This window comes from Cynocephalus volans, chromosome 3 (assembly GCF_027409185.1).
Source record: "Cynocephalus volans isolate mCynVol1 chromosome 3, mCynVol1.pri, whole genome shotgun sequence".
Taxonomy (NCBI): domain Eukaryota; kingdom Metazoa; phylum Chordata; class Mammalia; order Dermoptera; family Cynocephalidae; genus Cynocephalus; species Cynocephalus volans.
Genome location: NC_084462.1, coordinates 150,612,235 through 150,630,759, shown reverse-complemented (window position 1 = coordinate 150,630,759; position 18,525 = coordinate 150,612,235). Strand labels below are relative to the sequence as shown.

Below are 18,525 nucleotides of genomic sequence, written 5' to 3'. Positions count from 1 at the left end.
ATGTACCTCTTGACCATTTGTCTATCTTCCTTTGAGAAATACATGTTTAGCTCCTTTGCCCATTTTTTAATGGGGTTACTTGTTTGTTTATAGTTGTTTGAGTTGCTTGTATATTCCTTGTCAGATGCATAGTTTACAGATTTTTTTCTTCCCAATCTGTTGGTTAATTGTTGTTTCTTTTGCTGTTCAGAAGCATTTTAGTTTGATATAATCCCATTTGTTTTTCTTTTGTTGCCTGTGCTTTTGGGGTCTTATTCATAAAGTCTTTGCCTAGACCTATTTCTTGCAGTATTTCCCCTATGTATTCTTTTAGGAGTTTTGTATTTTCAGGTCTTATATTTAAGTCTTTAATCCATTTTGAGTTGATTTTGGTATATGGTGAGAGGTATGGTCTAGTTTCACTCTTTTACATAAGAATGTCCAGTTTTCCTAGCACCATCTATTCAAGAGACAATCTTTTCCCCAAAGTATGTTCTTGGTGCCTTTGTCCAAAGGTCAGTTGGCTGTAAGCTTGTGGGTTGATTTCTGTGTTCTCTATTCTCTTCCATTGGTCTGAGTGTCTATTTTTATGCCAATACCGTGCCATTTTGGTTACTATATTGGTAAGCTTTGTAGTTTTGGTTAGCTTTATAGTATAATTTGAAGTCAGGTAGTGTTCCTCTGGCTTTATTTTTTTGGATTTTTAGGATTGCTTTGGCTATTCAGGGTCTTTCGTTGTTCCATACAAATGTTAGGATCGTTTTTTTCTATTTCTGTGGAGAATGTCACTGGCATTTTGATGGAGATTGCATTGAATTTGTAGATCACTTTAGGTAGTATGGATATTTTCACAATGTTAATTCTTCCAATAGAAGAACATGGAATGTCTTCCCATCTTTTTGTGTCCTCTTTAATTTCTTTAAGTAGTAGTTTGTAGTTCTCATTGTAGGGATCTTTCACCTTCTTGGTTAAATTGATTCCTAGATACTTTATATTTTTGTTGACTATTGTAAATGGGCTTGCTTTCTTGATTTGTTTTCTGTTACTTTATTGTTGGAGTATTAAAAACACTACTGATTTTGTGTGTTGATTTTGTATTCTGCAACTTTACTGAAATCGTTTACCAGCTTTTAAGAGTTTGTTGGTAGAGTTTTTAGGTTTTTCTGTATATAGGATCATGTCATCTGCAAACAGGGACAGTTTGACTTCATCTTTTCCAATCTGGATGCCCTTTCTTTCTTTCTCTTGCCTGATTGCTCTGGCTAGTACTTCCAATACTATATTAAATAGGAGTGGTGAAAGTGGGCATCCTTGTCTTGTTCCTCTTCTTAATGGAACTGTTTCCCATTCAGGATGATATTTGTAGTGGGTTTATTGTATATGGCTTTTATTGTGCTGAGGTACTGTCCTTCTATACCTAATTTGCTGAAAGTCTTTATCATGAAAAGATGTTGAATTTTGTCAAATGCTTTTTCTGCATCCGTTGAGATAATCATATGGTTTTTGTCCTTGATTTTGTTGATGTGGTGTATCACGTTTATTGACTTGGTTATGTTGAACCATTCTTGTATCCCTGGAGTGAATCCCACTTGATTGTGGTGTATAATTTTTTTGATGTGTTGCTGTGTTCTGTTTGCTAATATTTTGAGGATTTTTATGTCTTGTGTTCATCAGAGATATTGGCCTGTAGTTTTCTTTTTTTGTTTTATCTTTGTCTATTTTTGGTGTCAGGGTGATGCTGGCCTCAGAATGAGTTTGGGAGAATGGCCTCTGTTTCAGTTTTTTGGAATAGTTTGAAGAGAATGGCTGTTAATTCCTCTTTTAAGTTTGGTATAATTCAGCAGTCAAGCCACCCGGTCCTGCTTATCTTTGTTGGGCGACTGCTGATTACTGCCTCAATCTTGTTGCTTGTTATTGATCTGTTCAGGTTTTCTATTATTTCTTGGTTCCCTCTTGATAGTTTGTATGTGTACAGAAATTTATCCATTTCCTCCGAGTTTTCAAATTTGTTGGCATATAGTCGTTTGTAATAGTCTCTAATGATTCTTTGTATTTCTGTGGTATTGGTTGTAATGCCTCCTTTTTCATTTCTGATTTTTGTTATTGGGTCTTCACTCTCTTTTTTTAGTTATCCTTGCTAATGGTTTGTCTATTTTGTTTATCTTCTCAAACCAACTTTTCATTTCATTGATCTTTTGTATCATTTTTTTGGGTCTCTATTTCATTTAGTTCTGCTCTAATCTTAATTATTTCTTTCTGTCTACTAATTTTGGGATTGGATTGTTCTTGTTTTTCTAGTTCTTTGAGGTGTGACATTAGGTCGTTTATTTGAAATCTTTCTATTCTTTTGATGTAAGCATTCATTGCAATAAACTTCCCTCTTAGTACTGCTTTTGTAGTAACCCACAGGTTTTGGTATGATATGTCTTTATTTTCATTAGTTTCAAGAAATTTTTTGATTTCTTGCTTAATTTCTTCTTGGAACCATAGGTCCTTCAGGAGCATGTTATTTACTTTCCATGTATTTGTATAGTTTCCAGAGTTTCGCTTGTTACTGATTCCAAGTTTTAATCTGTTGTGGTCTGAAAAGATACTTCAAATAATTTCCATTTTTAAAAATTTGTTGAGACTAGAATTTTTTTTAATACAACTCTTAACAGTGTTTTTCACTAATTTCCATTTAGCAATCATTTATCAAGTACTTCTTATATGTGTGACTCTATTTTTACTATCCTGGATTTGTCAGCATCTAAATCATTGAAGATCATGGTTATTTCCCTCTTCATGAGGGCCTGTTCTCTACTGCTTGGAAATGGAAATTTTGTCTCCTGTTTTCTTGATTTTTTTTGTCTCCCATCAGCCCCTTCTAGTAGTCATTTGGTCCCTATTCCTGGTTCCTCACTGCTGCTTTCACATTTTCCCCTCCTAATCAAAGCGTTGTTCAATAGTTTTTCATTCCCCTTCTCACAAAGGTGGTTGTCCAACCCATTAATTAGTTGGGGGAAAAAAATCCATAGAGTCCAACAAGAAAATTAATACTGATGTTTTATCCAGGTTGCATTTGGGATTGATTTCAGTACAGAATACGTAAGTGTCCTGTTCTATAGCCCCAAGTACCATTGAGGACCACTTCCCAACATGAGTGATAAATTGCTGTTAGACCAAGACGTCAAGAAAGCTTGACCATGTTGCTTTTAGCTTTTGAATTGAAATCACAGTCATTCTTGGAGGACTTTGTGAAGCGAATGAAACTGGAGAGAGACAGAAGTGACTGAAGTTGGCTAGAAATAGTAGTGGTGTTTTGACCCTTGAGAGGTCAGAGAGGATAAACCTCTTGCTGGATGTTGTGAAAAGAGGAGCATAAGTAGAGAAAGGGAGGTACATTAGGACCTGTACACTTCCTCTTGTCTTCTCTGGGGGGAACATTTGGCCTTGGCATTTTAGAAAAGTCTTTATCTGGGTTCTGAGCAAGGTGTTTTCTCTTAGTTGCTTGTGTTTCCTGGTATTCTGGGGTCCCCTAAGGTAGTGAGCAATTCACTGATGCTGGAATTCTTTGAGATGGACTGCTCTCATTTTCTTTTTTGTGGTCTTGCAATAAAATAGGTAAGGTGATTTATAGCCTTCACTGCCTCTCTAGTATCCCTTCTAAACCAAAGAAAGATGGTTATATGGGAACTCTGGCCTCAATTTATGAACAAAACCTATAGAGGAATAGCAATATGTTTGGCTAAGCCAGCCAGAGCAGATGGCCCAGAGAAATGACTGTTATTGTACAGAACTGTGTAAACAAATGGCACCTCAAGGATGAGCCAGGTCCTTTTTCCTGGGTATGTGCTATTTTATTTATTGGTATCCATTATTAGTGATTAGGTCTTGACTCAGCTCAACAACCATATGGGGTGAGGTTGATCCTCACCTGGTCCTCATGCACAGCCTTAGAGATGACCCTGAAGGGAGGTTATGTAGGTTATACAGTTCTTGGAAAAAATGTTCTCTGCCTCAACTCCTTCTAATTTGATCCTGCTGTTGGCCAGCAAGATCTGGCCAGATAAAGGAAGAAGGGAGCCCCAGGTTTTTATTGATATTGGCGTCTTGACTTTAGCCATTTCAGATTAAAGCAGAAACTATCTGGTTTATGCAAATTTCCAGGACTAATAAAAGTTTATTCTCAAGAAATCATTGTATGTAAACTGTACAATAGCAGCTGTATGCAATCATTTGAAACCAGGCAACCAGGAAAGAGACTGTAGCGAACCTCTCTAAAGCCCATTCATTGCTATGATTTTGTGTACACAGCCTTGGTTACCTTAAACAAATGGCAGTAATAATTCTTCCTGTACCTGTTCTCACCATTATTCTCTTGGCTATATTGACTTCCTCCTCTTCTTCAGATTTCCTAGCTACCAGTTTGGGTGGGAAGAAGGAGAAAAAAACTTGTATTAAAATTGCTGCCAAGAAGAGAAACCAGATGAGGACCACAGTGCATGAAAGAGCAGTAGAAACAGTTTTTCCATGGTCTGAAGTTTCAGGCATGATACCCTTCGATTATTCTTAAAGTAATTGTAATTGTATTCCAGGTAACCTTTGACAGAAAGGTTCGTTTGGTTGATAAACTTTAGTTCTGCGGTAGCTGATTCTTTAAGTGTGAGACCCTCTGTCAGTCCTCCTTTGGTGTTACTTATTCTGGAATTGCACTCTCCTCAAAACCTATCCATTCAACAAATACTTACTGTGCACCTGCTGTACTTTAGGCATTGTGTCCCAGATTCTAGGTATGCAAGAGCAGATTAAACAGATCACTTCTACTCTCATGGAGTATTCAGTGTTGGCAGTGTGATGAAATGTCCCGTGGTGATAATATAGAGCTTGTGCTCAGGATACCATTGGATAGAATGTCCCCTCCCCTCATTTGACTAGGACTTCAAAAGAAGGCCAACTTATCTGATAACTGCTAGAAAGATTTAGAAATCAGTTATAAGTTTTCTGACTCCATTCCTATTCAAACCTTTCCATCTCCTAAAGGCAGCTGATGTCCAACCTATCTGATAACTGCTAGAAAGATTTAGAAATCAGTTATAAGTTTTCTGACTCCATTCCTATTCAAACCTTTCCATCTCCTAAAGGCAGCTGATGTGGTAGAAAGCGTATTAGGCATTTAGCCAAACAGACTCTGGTTCAGATCTTGACTCTGCCATTTTTTCTAGCTGTATGACTTGGGAAAAGTCTCTTAAATTCCTTTTTTGGAGGCAGTAGGATTAAACGAGTTTGATACCAGGTTTAACCCAAAGTTGCTTTGCTGCTGACCACCCAGTGGGGACAGGGGTAGGAGTAGGATGCTAGAAAAGTAGAATTCAGAGGAGACTCAAGAGCAGAAATGGTACTTGTCAAATCAGCCTTATCTGGAAAAGAACTATTCTGCTGAAGATCAGGGGTGAAAAAATAAAGAAATAAACCCAAAGGAACTCCTTGGGGGTGGTGAGATCGCTGTACTGAGATAGCAGTTTTAGGTTCCTTAGAGTCCCATGGATCCCTCTTCCCTAACTCTCTTAAGTTTATTTTTATTTTAAGTAGGCCCAGGTCACCTTCCCTTCCTCTCACCCCACCCTAGGAACCCAGTGCACTCAGACTGCCTAGGAGTTCCCACCGTGGCAGCCTGCCTCAGTGCTTAGCCTTTCCTGATCATTTTTCTCCATTAAAAGCCCACCAGTCCTATGTCCTACTCACTCTCTTTTCCTTTATGGCTTATTTGCAAACTTGATGATGGACTGAGATTGAATAGCTTTGAATGTATTATCCATTCTGGACAATTCAAATATTACTAATATTGAATATGGAGAAAAATTTTGGCAAAGGACATTTTTGTCATCCTCCAAAGAGAAGAGCACCTAGAGCTGGCTAAATTGGCACCTCCAAGGAACAGATCAGTATAGTCCAAAACCTTCTACGGTCATGAAAAACATATGTACATGGTAATAAAGAGGGGATCTCTTCCATGAGGCAAAAAAGGAGTTGTGTCAGGAGGCCAAAAGCAGAAGACACCTCCAGAACCAGATTATTTCTGGGGAAGCATTGTTCTAGTCATTTTCCCTTTAGACACTAAGACATTGAGAAATGTTTGGAATGAATGTTTGAACAAGGTGGGGTTGGCAGTGGGATGGAGGCTGTGCAGCAGAGGCTTTTCCTAATGATACTACATGCCCTAGTGGTGCCATGCTCGTGTTAGAGACTAAGGAGGTATTAAAGAAATGAACACTCACATGTATGTGTCTGGATGCATCACATCTTGCCAGTTGGCCAGGGACACAAATTGCCCTATGTGTACTGAGCTGTTGGTGATTGCTCAGAAGGGACCTTGTTCAGAACTTGAGTGCATGTGTTCTGTGTGCGTGTGATACCATTACCAGTGAAGTTGAACCTTTCAGTTTATCCGAAGTTCATAAATGGTGACCATCTTGATCTTTGTTGTAAATTCCAGGCCTCTTTTACTTTTCTCATTCACTGAAGAAAAAAGCCTTCAGGATGATCTCTAAAATACAGCTTTCTATCTAAAGCCTCTTGACTTTAATCTATACATGGTTTCTTTAAGGCCCAGTCTCTAATTCAAATTCTCCATACATGGACCCTGCTTATTATGAAAGTGATCCAAATCTCCTTTTTTTATCCTAATTTCTCCCTGCTATTGGGAGGGAGGTAGGGGGCGGAAGGATTCTTTACATTTTTTTTCTCAGTGGTTTTGCTTTTTGTTTTGTTTGCTATCTTCATCTTAGAAATTGAGAGCAAATGGATCACAGATTTTTTGTGTGCACTTAAGTCATTATATACTTCTGGTTCTCAATGGCACTGGCTCAGCTGCCTCACTATTCCCAGGCAGTTCAGTCTCAGTTTGCTCATGATTGGCCTTTTCTAAGGTAACACTTGGATTCTATCTTGGAGATCAAAAACTTGAGAAATATTTTAGGTGGCTTTGGTTTCATTGACAATGGAGTTGCAGTGGTTGGGCGTGGGCAATGCTTAAAGGCTAAATAAAGGCTCTTGGTAAGAAGACATATGTTGAGAGGTGTTTCATCTTTTCTCTCTCCATAGCAACTTTATCTGTAAGATTAAGCATTCTGTTGGTGGTGCAGTTAATAAAAAATCTCAGCTCCCATTCAGAGCTGTTTATCTGCCTTTATTGGAACCTATTTACTTTCATCCATTTTATCATTTGATTTTTGTTTCCTTCTGTTTTCCCAGGTGGCATTGGTAGGGTGGTCAACGGAGCCTTCATGGTGCTGAAAGGGCATCGGTCAATTGTTAACCAGGTTCGATTTAATCCCCACACCTACATGATCTGCTCTTCTGGTGTAGAAAAGATTATCAAGGTGAGGCACCTTCCCTTTCTGTCCTTTTAGAGAAATTATTACAATTCATAATTAGAAGAAACTAGATGTGGGACCTCATATCTAAACATACTGAAAGTATATCAAAGTTCTCATTGCTTTTGACATTACAAAATATTGGAAAATTATATTTAAAAGTGGTTTAAAACCCTCTATTCAGAACCTTTTTTTAAAATAGTCAGTAGGCTTTGAAACAGAGGACGTCTTCTAGACACTACCTTATATGCTGCTACATTTCCAATGGCCTTTGATTTTGAGTGTGATGATTTGTGCTTTCCAAACCTCATTTAGAGGTTAGGAGAGCCATTGTCCCCTCAGTTACTCGGTGTGCACTTTGCATTAATTGCTGTCCTAATATGGTACAGATATAACTAAGTGATTGCCGGAACCATAGCTAAATTGTTTTAGGACATATCAAAAAACTATTGCACATGGTTGTGATTGACGCTACTTGGATATGAATAAAAATACTTGCATCAATTGCACATTGGCTGAATGAACTCACCTCTGCCAAGGAATATTTTTATAGCTGCAACAGAGGGACCCCGCCTGCCCTCTGTCCACAGAAGGGTGGCCCACTCCCCATTACTCACAGACCAGTTGCTAGTAACCCTTTCCCATATCTGAGGAAATGAGGGTTCAGGGCAAATGATGAATTCTTGAGGACCATGTGATAACTTGACTTGTAAGTGAGGATAAATGATGTTCTAACCAAAAGTTAAAATTCCTCAATTTTTAAAAAATGACATCAAAAACCTGAGAGAGATTTCAGAGAAAAAGTAAAAATTGGTTTATGATGATTTAGTAATTTTCATTTTCTTTTGTCCTTTTTTAAAAAAACCAAAAAACTATCCAGAGTTAAATCAAGTTGTGTTTGTTGGCAGGGCAGCTATCAGAAATATACTATTGGTGTGTGGGTCAATATTTGTATTTGCTCTTAGTCCAACCTCCTTGGTTTAGGCTGTGGGTCCTATGGGTCAGGGCTGACTTTCATGGCTGCACACATTTCCCCACAGGGTTAGAACAGGACTTCCAGATCATTTTTACTGACTTTTTCTTTTTACAGATGATGAGATTTAAATTATAAATGAACTGTCCAAAGTCACACAGCTAATTAGTGTTAAAGCTAGGATCGATCGAGCCCTGTCGTCTCTTCTTCCTGGTATACCACCACATTTGTCATGCTAGTGGGAAAACAGTGGGCAGCTTGATGTCCCTGCTGGGTTTGACCATCTCAGTAGTCCTTTACTTAGGCCGATTTTGAAATGGCCCTGTCCCTTGTATGGCTCTCCCCGCTGCTTTGGCCTGCGAGTCATGGATTGGCACTGTAACATGTCCTCTCTAGGCCATTGACGTGATTCTCTTTCTCAGAAAGCTGTCTCCTTGGGCATCTCCTTTAGAAGAGATGTTCCTGTTTGGTCGTGTACTCTGGGATGCTTCTATGCTAAGTTTCCCTAGTTATTGTTTAGTCAACTAAAGTCCTTACCTTAAAGGTCATAAGTTGGAAAGCAGCCAAGTTCTCAGAGGAGAAATAAAAGAAAATGCTTTCTCTGTGAGGTTATCCAGATTGAACTGTGGAACTCACTGGCCCCAGGTTCCCATGGGATCTAAACCCTGCCCCACCAGGAGGCACGTTCAGCCATTTGAAACCTTGAGTCCGTACAGATGACCATGGTGAGAGGGAAAGCAAAAAGGTCTAGAGTTGTAGCTTTGCCGTCTTGCCAGTGTCTTCCCCTTTCACAGGCTGATTGGGCATGGTGTGGCATTAAAGCACTGTGGGAAAGGAGGTGGGAAGGAGCAGAATGAGACCTGCTAGCTGCATGTGTCTGTTGGAACACTGCCCTTGCCTGTGCCTGCATCATCCCAAAAGGAGTGAGGACATTAACAGTGACTTGCCACCCAGGAGTGCCTTCTGAATTACCTGTGCCTGACAATTTCTGACTATTTTAGTAAATGTCACTTTCCTGCTTGCGATTTCTGAGAGGATTCGTGGCTCAAAGAGCATCACCCACCATGTTCTATTCCAGTCTGAGACCCGCTTTTCTCTCTCCATCTCTTTTTACTTCACCTTCTCCCTGTCCTTGTCCTTTATTGCTACCTTTCTAGATTGGAGGAGAAGAGTCCCTCCAAGGGACAGCCTCTTCTCACCCATAACAGGTCTTCTGTCCCCCTGAATGTCCATTTAGCAAAAGAAGGGAGTTCATTTCATAGTTGAACATATTGGGGGACATGTGGCAAACCCTGACATTTTTTCCTCAAAGACCAATATTTGTTTATTCACCCAATATTTGTGATATACCTACTGTGTGCCATTTGTGCTTATCCCTATGGGGAACACAAAGATGAAGAAAAATTACACAGGTCTCCCTAGGAATTGATGACCCAATAGGGGAGACAAGAAATGTAGATAATGGGAAATGTGGTAGATGTATAAGAGATATAAACGAAGTGCTATGGGAGGCTGGAGATTTTTTCCTTAATTGGGGTTATTCAGTGTAAGTTCATATTTGAACTAGATTTTGAAGACTAGATAAAGACTTCAAAATGAAGGAGAGGAGTAAAATAAGAAGAACGTTCCAAGTAAAGGGGATGGATATTTATTTATTTCACTGGATCAACAAATATTTATTCACCATTTACTGTGTACCAGACATTGTGCTTATGAATAATACTCAGAAGCAAGAAAGCATGGGACCTGTTCAGAAAATGGTCGTGGTTAGCCAAAGTGAAGAGGAAGAAAAGGGAGGACTAGGATGTAAGGCTGGGAAGATAGGCTGGAGGCAGGCCCAGAGGATCTTGGAAGCCAGATTTAGACAGTGTGGCAACCACTCAGTATCAATTTAGGACCTTATCTGTGTAGTTTTTCTCACAAATTTTTTTTTTTTTTTTTTTTTTTTTTTTTTGTCTTTTTCGTGACCTGCACTCAGCCAGTGAGTGCACCGGCCATTCCTATATGGGATCCGAACCCGCAGCGGGAGCATCGCGGAGCTCCCAGCGCTGCACTCTCCCGAGTGCGCCACGGGCTCGGCCCTCTCACAAATTTCTAAAGTCAGTGTAATAGCACAAAGAGAGAAGAGGGCTTAGAGCTGCTACATCAAGCATGTCATGCTCATTTGTGTAGCTCAAACACTTGTCACTTAATTGCTTTCTATTTTGATAATGTTTGAATAAGAATTGAACTGCATCCTTTCCCTCAGCATCCCTTGAGCTAAGCTCTTGACTGAGCTTAGAGAAAAAGCTGCTCACTCTTCTTTTCCCAAGAGGAGACATGTGTAGCCACAGTTAATTAACATGTAACAGGAAGTTGTTTTTTCATGGCTTCACTTCTGAGTTGTTGACTTTCAGAGTAAAGAAATGAACAATTTCACAAATGTTTGAAATTGATATTTTAAGGATGAGGGAGGACCAAGATAATAGGGACAGTCAATACTTCTGATATTCAAAAGTCTCTCTGAGGGTGAGACTTTTTGGTTGATGTATTCAATTGCCAAATGAAAGAGAAAGCACCACATTTATTGGTGCTTGGATATAGGTTATGTCATTTCATCATCCTCATTTCTACAGATGAAAAACAGAGGCTTTCAAGGATGCAGTCATTCTTGCAGGCCCATGGGAAGTGGTGGGGCTGGGGCTCCCACCTGTTCCACCTACTCCCACAGCCCCTTGAGAACTGAAGACTGGTGGTCTGGGATGGGGGTTTTGTTTTGCTGTGAATCTTAGGACTGGATGAGACTCATATACTTTACTGTTTAGATGAGGGAGCTGAGCCTCACCCAAGGTCACTGGCTAGCTAGGAGCTGCGTGGGAACCTATTCTCAAGTCCCCTGCCTCTTGATCCTGTGTTTTGTTCCATTACTCCAAGCTTCAGGAATGAACGGTCTACCTCAGCTTAATACATTCCAGAGCCCAGACAAAAGCTGACTTTCAGTGTTATGATTTTCATTCCTGAAGTGAAAATGGGGGTGGTAGAACTTAAAAACTGGCTTGTCGAGTAGTTAGACCAGCATCTCACCATCATTATTTTGCACTGTTAACAAATTCTGAGTTTCTATAAAGTACAAATAGATTTATCTTTATATTAGAGAACATGGTTAATAACATTTTACCATTTTTTTTTTAACCTGAGTAGGTGAGAGATTGGCTCAGAATTTAAAATAAGACCCAAAAAATACCCAAAGGGCTCTGCTTTTTTTGGGCCCCTTGGCTTCCTTTCTAAATCACCAAACTCTTATTTCCTTAGACATCTGTTTGCAGAGATAGTCATTTATAGCTTGAGTCTCTTGAGAAGACGTGTCTTAATGTTTCCCAAACATTGAATCTCACAAAGAACCAGAGGATCTCTTCAGACAAATCCTTTATTTTCTGCTACTTATTTTGTGCTAACTATATTCCAGTGTTTCTTAGAAGTTGGTCCACCTACTTACTCACCCCTTGAGTTCTTGTTAAAAATGCACAGTTCCTGATACCTGTCCATGACTTACTAAATCAGCATCTCTAAGATTGGGGTTCACGATTCAACATTGTAACTACAGGTGATTTTTGTACACTCCAAAGTTTGAGAACCACTGCTTAAAACTCTCCTGGATGAGATTATGTAGCTGCAGAGGAAAGAACATCTGAGGAGTTATGAGCAGGGAACACGTTGAGGGAGGATTGAATTTGAGTTGGAAATTGGAGGAGAGAAGCTATCTAGAAGGTTTCTTCAGCCCTTTTTGAACTGTCGGTCCTCCAAAGAGACACCCACTCCCAGGAATTGCCAAGTAAAGCATGGTGGGAATGAGCCTCAGGAAAGTTACCACAGGGAGGTGAATTTGTCCTTACATAGCTTTGGGGGAACAAAGCATTTGTCTTGGTGGAGGATGGGGAATGAGGGGCCACTGTTTTCTGGGTTGGGTGCCACTAAAGATAGACACAAGCCTGTCAGGCAAGAAAATTGCCTGGAATTTCATCTGAGTTGCCATGGCTACAGGCTGATGTAACTGAGCTTCTCTGTGCTGCTCTGTGGACCAGTCTGGTAGTCAGGTGGAGCTAATCATTCTCATTTGCAGTGACAGCTTAATTACCTTGAACTTAATTTTTGCATAACTTACCCAACTGTGAAGTTGGGCCTTTGGTTCAGAGAGACCTGAGTTTGAATCCTAGTTCTGCCACCTTTTATCCCTGAGCTCATGTCATTGACTGTGGAGTGGAAGAGTGTTATGTTAAGGGATGAGGCTACAGTCACTTCTCCTTGGGGAGTTGTCTTGCCTATTCCTGTAGCTAACAGATGAGTGGAGGAGCAAGCCAGCAGCCCTGGTTAAGAGGACCCAGTTTCCTGGGTAACTGCTGCCTGCATGTCCAAGAGGGAACTGCAGTGTAGGCAGTTGGTTATTCTTATCAAGCTCCAGTAAGCAATTCCCATTAGTTAAAAATAGAAATGTTGCAGTTGGGGAGAAATGGAGCTATAGGCTGAAATATTAACTGTCTCAGGGGACTTAACTGCTGGGTCTGTTTTCACTTTGGAAAAGTGGTACCTCTCTGTACAGCTTCAGTTTTCTGAAAGTTTTTAACACATCGGCCAATCTTCAAGTCATCTTCTATCCTCTCAGTTTATGATTATAATTTCTAAGCTACTAACAGAGGAAACTGAAGGGGAGGGAGACTGTGGGGGAGACAGTCTGTGATTATCCTGGGCCTAAGGTCTCTTGACACTAGGCTAATACTATGTCCTAGACCTTGCTTATTCCTGCATCTGACTCTAGAAACCTCAGTTTTCATATGCAACCCACATGATCTAGTCTGGTAAAGAACATATTTTTACAGTTGGTTACCAAGTCCTGGCTAAATGACAGGGAGGGTCTGGGGACGTTCTACCTTGCTGTTCTTCTTCACCACCAGCTGTAGAATACTTTCCAGTCAGTCCTTGTTGCTTTTGTTTTCCATCTTCTATGCAGATCTGGAGCCCCTATAAGCAGCCAGGATGTACTGGAGACCTTGATGGTCGGATTGAGGATGATTCCCGCTGCCTCTATACCCATGAAGAGTACATCAGCCTTGTGCTGAACAGTGGGAGTGGCCTGTCACATGACTATGCCAACCAGTCAGTCCAGGAGGATCCCCGGATGATGGCCTTCTTTGACTCCCTAGTCCGCCGAGAGATTGAGGGCTGGAGCTCTGACTCAGACAGTGACCTCAGTGAGAGCACTATCCTCCAACTTCATGCAGGGGTCAGTGAGCGCTCAGGCTACACTGACTCAGAGTCCTCGGCCTCCCTACCCCGCTCCCCACCTCCCACAGTGGATGAGTCTGCTGACAATGCCTTCCACCTGGGGCCCCTGCGGGTCACTACGACAAATGCAGTGACATCAACTCCATCAACACCCACATGTGAGGATGCAGCCTCTCGCCAGCAGCGCCTGTCTGCTCTCAGACGTTATCAGGACAAACGCCTTCTGGCCCTTTCCAACGAGTCTGATTCTGAAGAGAACGCCTGTGAGGTTGAATTGGACACAGATCTCTTCCCTCGGCCACGGTCACCTAGCCCCGAGGATGAATCCAGCAGTTCCAGTAGCTCCAGCAGCTCAGAGGATGAGGAGGAACTGAATGAACGCCGAGCCTCCACTCGGCAGCGGAATGCCATGCGGCGCCGACAGAAGACACCCCGAGAAGAGAGGCCCAGTGCCCCAATCAAGCCCACCAACACTTACATTGGAGAAGACAACTATGATTACCCCCAGATCAAAGTAGATGACCTCTCCTCCTCCCCCACCTCTTCTCCTGAGCGGAGTACTGCCACTCTGGAGATTCAACCAAGCCGGGCATCACCAACTTCTGACATAGAATCAGTTGAGCGAAAAATTTATAAAGCTTACAAGTGGCTCCGCTACTCCTATATCTCCTACTCAAATAACAAAGATGGAGAGACCTCCCTAGTGACAGGGGATACAGATGAAGGGAGAGCAGGAACCAGCCGCAAAGACAACCCAGCCCCTTCTTCCAGTAAAGAAGCCTGTCTAAACACAGCCACGGCCCTGAGGAATCAGGACCTGCCCCCTGAAGGCTGCAGCAAGGATGCTTTTAAAGAAGGGAACTTGCCTAGAAACCCCAGCAATGGCCCAGGCCACGAGCACAGCAGCCACCCTTGGGCAGAGGCACCAGAAGGCACCTCTCAGGACACTAACAATGGTGGTTCTGTAGAACACTCTTTTGAAACCAAGAAGCTCAATGGAAAGGCTCTGAGCAAGGTCCTGAGCAGCCGGGCTGAGGAGCCACCCTCTCCTCCTGTCCCCAAGGCATCTGGCTCCACTCTGAACAGCGGGTCTGGCAACTGTCCCAGGACCCAGTCTGATGACGGCGAGGAGAGGAGCCTTGAAACCATCTGTGCCAACCACAACAATGGACGCTTACACCCCCGTCCCCCTCACCCCCACAACAATGGGCAGAACTTTGGGGAGCTAGAGGTGGTGGCCTGCTCTTCCCCAGGACATTCAGACACTGACCATGATAACTCATCCCTGACAGGAACACTCCTACACACAGATTGTTGTGGGTCTGAAATGGCCTGTGAGACCCCGAGTGCTGGAACAAGAGAGGACCCCACTGACCCCCCAGCCACAGACAGCAGCAAGGCTGTTTATGGCCACAGTGGCCTCAAAAGGCACCGAGTTGAATTGGAAGATACAGATTCAGAGAATTCCTCAGAGAAGAAATTAAAAACATGATACATAAGAAGGGAAAACAAAAAGCTACGAAAAGTAGCCTTACAAAAAAAAAAAAATCCTGTTTAGTGAACACAGAGGAAAGGAAAAACAAGTATTAAAGGCACATAAAACCAGGGCCTGAAATTTTGTGTCTGATGCTGCTCCCTTCTATTCATCATGTAACAATGGATCTGAATGTCTAGCTGTCTGTTAGCTTGTGCTCTGTTAAGAAAGGGAAAAAAAATCCAAGTGACTCCTTTCTAGTGAGACTTGAGCATAGTGTCCCTGTGCAAGGTTCTGTGAAAGTAAACCCTTGTTAAGACGTTTGACTTGTTTTTGTGTGTGTGTGCACACTGGCACGTGTGAGTGCTTTGTCTCCCAAGACCTTTCTTTTAGTTCTCCATGGAAAGGATCTGTGGATCTGCATTTTTTGCCCTCTTACCCTGTTTACATGCCATAGGTGTGCTGGTCTTAATAATGAGTGCCTGTTAAATCATGTGTTGCCAGTGAGTTGTAGATTTATGCAGGGAGAATGGAAAGGAGAATGGAAACAGGCCTTCAGCCAATTGGCTATGCTGGAGAGGAAAGCATGGTTTCTTTCTTAAAGAAACTTCCATGCTTTCTCTAAGTAGCACTTCTTCATTGAGCATTTGACGTGAACGTACTAAAAGTAGAGCGTTTTTAATGCTAATGAGAGGTTAGCACTTAAGATCAGATTGAAAAGAATATAGATCCCTGATAAATTTTACTCTTTGAAAAACTGAACAGTGCTGCAATTTGTACTGTAGGGAGGTCATAAAATATAATTAGTTTTGGATAACACACTTTAACCAGTTAGGTGCTAGTTCCCAAGAGGCACTCAAAAGGCCAGCAGGTGCTTTCTTGGCTCCATGTGATGGAGTCTAGGCATATTGAAAGAAGGGGAAAAGACAGCTCTCAAGAGCTTTGTGCTCAGACTACTAAAGTGGGTGTTGTAGGTATGTTAAAGAAGTGTAGTGATGAGCAGAATGTGGTACTATATTCATTTAATTCAATGGAAAACCATTGGTTAGAATTGGTGGGACCGGCATCTTCAGGCTTGTAGTTGACAGAGGCTGTGGAGGTCTGACTAGACTTTGCACAGCAGTAGGCATCTTAAAGTAACAGATTCTCATTGAGTAGGCCTGTTGGGAGGCAGAGGGTGTGGGAGAGGAATCTCCGGTTTAAGACTCCTGGCTCCCAGAAGAAACTCAGTTTCATTGAGGTAGATAAAGATTGAGAGGGGAATAGACCAAGAGATTTTCAACATTGCAGTGATGGTTACAGTCACTCGGTTATCAATGAAGGATTGTACCAAACAGGAAGACTTAGGAATGACCAGATATCTTGTTGGTGTAGATGTCATGAAATGTCAGAATACTGGCAAGAAATGAAGAGAGAGAGAACAATGTAACTTTCTTGAGTGCAGAGGTGCTAGAGGGGACCCAGGACTGGTGTAGGGAGGACCTAAGGCATGGGTAGTGTGGCCTCACTGACGCAGTGTTTCTTTTAGAGGAGGTCCTCGCCTGCTGGAACTGGGACCAAGGGGAGACATCTGTGGAGGCTGAAGACTTTGGGTGAATCCAGTGCTGAGGGAGGAGGTTATTAATAAAGGAAGGTAGTTGAAGCAAGCCAAAAGGAGATACCATCTCGCTAAGCTTTGCAGAAGGGAAGATGTGCCTAGTTACGTTGATGCGGCTGGGGTGTGAAAACAGTTTTAGGAGGAGATGGAGGATTGTGATTAGCAGTGGGGATGCATACAATTTATTAACTGGACTCTTATTGGGGGAGCGGGAAAGTGATTCTGTAACCAACACTAGAATTACTTTGGATTTGTAATCAAAATGGTTCAATGATGTGTCTTTGACTATTATAGATAATTGTAAATTCCAGTTTTATAAGCCCAAGTCATTTTACATTTGCTTTTCCAAAATGTATTAAATTGGAATTTTTTAATCCTTTATATACAAAAAAGGATATAATCACTCAGTGTGTGTTTCTCTTCCCCTTCTTAGCCAGCATACTTAACCCTTATATTTTATTTTATTTAAGTCTAATCAGCAGGTAGCCTCTTCTGAATTCTGTAGGGATAGTCCACATATCTTCCTAGAGAAAAAGGAGTAAGTAGTTAAACTTTCCTTGGGAATTAGCTACTTGGTGTTTATACTTCCCAAATGCAGAACTTGGTCTTCTCATGTTAAAAGCCTTAATCTCATGAGGGTATTCAAAAGAGCAGTCAACATTCATTCTGGTTAACTTTTGAAGCCAAGAAAGATCATTTTTATTTTTAGCAAGGATGCCTGCCTTTCTTTTGAGAAACTCTTCCCAGCTTCCCAGGTTCACCTACCCAAGAGATAGGCCCCATGAGATACACACAGGAATAGGCCGAGAAATGCTTGTTTCTGTAGCCGTCCACCGTCATTTCCAGAGATTTTGTGTCTGTGTCCTGGAAACATGGCAGGAACCACTCCCAGGGTTCCTTTGCCTAAACTCTGGTAGAATTGAGGCCTGAACTTTGGAGGTGCATGTAATCTCCAAATTCTCCCATGATAGGTATTTTTACTAGCAGGACAGATGGCACTGATAAGATTAAGAACTATTTGCAAGTGTCTCTTGTTTTTTTCTGTACATAAAAAAAAATTTTTTTTTTTAAAGATGACCGGTAAGGGGATCTTAACCCTTGACTTGGTGTTGTCAGCACCACGCTCCCTCAAGTGAGCTAACCGGCCATCCCTATATAGGGATCCAAACCCGTGGCCTTGGTGTTATCAGCACCACACACTCCCAAGTGAGCCACGGGCCAGCCCTTCTGTACATAAAGTTTTAAATGGCAGGTCCAGATATATAAAACCATTTCTCTTCACTTTGTTTTTCACCTGGTTTTCAAATGATTCTCTAGGACAGCAGGAAAACGAGTTAATGAGTTGTTGGCTTAGGGCAAATGAAGTTTGCAGCTGTGCTTGCTTTAATAAGCCAAGAGTCTCTTGTTTGTCTGTCAAGGTGCCTTCCTCTGCTGAAGCCTTACCTCCTCACAAGCCCTGCCTCTTCTCACCCAGCAACGTTAACTCTTCTCTTGTGTATATGCAAATAAACCTGTTACTCACTTCTCATGTCTTCCTCTTCTCTTCCAGGGAAGACTTGGTTGCTTAGACACCCCTTCTCCTTTATTTCTTTCCTGTTTTAATTCTTGCCTCGTTGGATACTAGAAGACTAGATGAAAAACTGTGGTAGTCCACATCCATGACAATGGTCATTGTCATTTCTAGGTATTGGGTCAAAGATCACATCTGGACACCAAAATGCAGGGTAAAGGTGATTTCTACTTGGTCTCCTCTACCAGGCCTACAGGGCCTAAGGATAATGAGATCCTAGAAATGACCCTTGTATTCGTTGGAATTGAGGGAGCAATACGGTGAAGCGATATTACAAACAGCCCTCAAAGAAATGATGTTTCCAAATATCAAATTGCT

General features: G+C 41.6%; 1 protein-coding gene across 5 annotated transcripts in view; it reads left to right on the top strand.

Annotated features, from left to right (window-relative positions):
* The window catches only part of DCAF5 (DDB1 and CUL4 associated factor 5), an 89,427-nt gene extending 71,246 nt beyond the window's left edge, over window positions 1-18,181 (top strand). For all 5 annotated transcript variants that reach the window (XM_063089581.1, XM_063089580.1, XM_063089585.1 and 2 more), the window contains exons 8-9: window positions 7,213-7,340; window positions 13,292-18,181. In XM_063089581.1, the coding sequence (XP_062945651.1) occupies window positions 7,213-7,340; window positions 13,292-15,058 (1,895 nt within the window). In that variant the 3' untranslated portion in view covers window positions 15,059-18,181. The remainder of the gene's footprint in view (window positions 1-7,212; window positions 7,341-13,291) is intronic.
* Window positions 18,182-18,525: the final 344 nt, after the last annotated feature.